This window comes from Sinocyclocheilus rhinocerous, unplaced genomic scaffold (genome assembly GCF_001515625.1).
Source record: "Sinocyclocheilus rhinocerous isolate Xijiao unplaced genomic scaffold, SAMN03320098_v1.1 scaffold1850, whole genome shotgun sequence".
Lineage (NCBI taxonomy): Eukaryota > Metazoa > Chordata > Actinopteri > Cypriniformes > Cyprinidae > Sinocyclocheilus > Sinocyclocheilus rhinocerous.
In genome coordinates, this window is record NW_015634540.1 from 12,135 (window position 1) to 14,030 (window position 1,896).

General features: G+C 39.2%; 1 protein-coding gene across 2 annotated transcripts in view; it reads left to right on the forward strand.

Annotated features, from left to right (window-relative positions):
* Window positions 1–1,238, forward strand: part of LOC107745884 (gastrula zinc finger protein XlCGF49.1-like) — a 2,375-nt gene extending 1,137 nt beyond the window's left edge. For both annotated transcript variants that reach the window (XM_016559910.1, XM_016559911.1), the window contains one exon: window positions 499–1,238. In XM_016559910.1, the coding sequence (XP_016415396.1) occupies window positions 499–1,121 (623 nt within the window). In that variant the 3' untranslated portion in view covers window positions 1,122–1,238. The remainder of the gene's footprint in view (window positions 1–498) is intronic.
* Window positions 1,239–1,896: the final 658 nt, after the last annotated feature.

Here is a 1,896-nt window from a genome sequence, read left to right on the forward strand (position 1 = left end):
TGTGTGTGTGTGTGTGTGTGTGTCTGTGTGAGTGTCTGTGCGAGTGTGTGTGTGCATGCGAGTGAGTGTGTGTGTCTGTGTGTGTGCGAGTGTGTGTGTCTGTGTGAGTGTGTGTGCGAGTGTGTGAGTGTGTGTGAGTGTGTGCATGTGTGTGTGTGTGCATGCGAGTGTGTGCATGTGTGTGTGCATGCGAGTGAGTGTGTGTGTGTGTGTGTGTGTGTATGTGCATACATACGTACAGGTATACACGTCAAAGAAAATGCTGTGCATCAAAACATGGTTAAATGTTTGGTGAAAACTTACATTGAATAAATAACTTTAATATTCATATTTCAGTTCATTTAATAATTAAGTTTTTATATCAACTTTTGAATGGTATAATTATGATTCCACTCCAATTTGTTGTTAAAATATAAGCTGCCCATTAATGCCCGTCTGAACTGCTGCATAATTGGTTTTGTCCCTTTTGATTAATGTTTGTCTGCATGTTCATTTCAGAGCTGATGGAGGTGAAAGAGGAACCTCAGTATCAGAGAAGCGGACACGAGTCTTTAAATGGCTCACAGACGGTAAAGAGTTTGTCACGAAACAGAAGATCCAAAACCTCTCTCACCTGCCCTCAGTGTGGAAAGAGTTTCACGCAAACGAGTCACCTCACGGCTCACATAAGGACTCACACTGGAGAGAAGCCGTTCACCTGCCAACAGTGCGGAAAGAGCTTCACACAGAAAGGAAACCTTAAGGATCACGTACGGATTCACACCGGAGAGAAACCCTTCACGTGCCATCAGTGCGGGATGAGCTTCACCTATAAAAGAAGCCTGAGTGATCACATAGGCATTCACACCGGAGCGAGTCCGTTCACCTGCCCGCAGTGTGGGAACAGATTCACTCATAAAAGTGACCTGAAGAGACACAGAAGGATTCACACCGGAGAGCGGCCTCACACCTGTCCCCGGTGTCCAAAGAGCTTCACTCGGAAAGAGCATCTGAAGACGCACACAAGAATCCACACCCAAGAAAACCCTTACGTCTGCTCTCAGTGTGGAAGGACCTTCAAACATCTGAGTAACATAACAAGACATATGACAGTCCATACAGAGACAAAACTGCACCACTGATCACAGAAGGTCTTATTTAATCTAAAATCTAAATATAGCGAGTGCAGTTTCTCCCAAAATAGCTGCTAAAAGTCATGAATTTTCTTTTAATATCACCAACTTTTTATCATTATTTATTATTATTATTATACTATTATTTATTATGATTACTTTATATATTAAATGCTTTACGTTAGATATCAGATATTAAATTATGGGGAATCAATTGTCATTGATATTTTGACATAAGAATTTAATGTATTCTAACAACAGACTGTAAATTTCTGAACTCAAAACGTCCTTCTCACTGCAAAAAGAGCATTAATTATCGTTCTGTCGTTCTACTCAATTTGCATATCCCTGCCTTTGCATCCCATCATCAGTAAATAATTTTGTGTATACTGTAAATACTGTGTACAGTATGTATAATGTGTATACTGTGTTCAGTATTCTGTGTATTGTGTGTATTGTATGCAGCCTGACTGCACTGCGGTGTGGATAGTCCATGCACACACTATAGATTTTTACACACTGTAGTACAATACATTGATCTGATTTGATTACAGATCTGCCTGCTCTCTTATATATAAGAAACATATTTCAAATAGGCAAATATGGATTTTATTTTGCCAATTAATTTTTTTATTTTGATTAGATAAATTACATAAATATAAAATATCTTCATGGAACATGAAGGATCTGCCGCCCGCAGTTGATTTTGATATTCTAGGTATTATCAAATGGCCAGAGTTTTGAGATCGTAGCAGACATGAAGGACTATAATGCAATAAGAGCT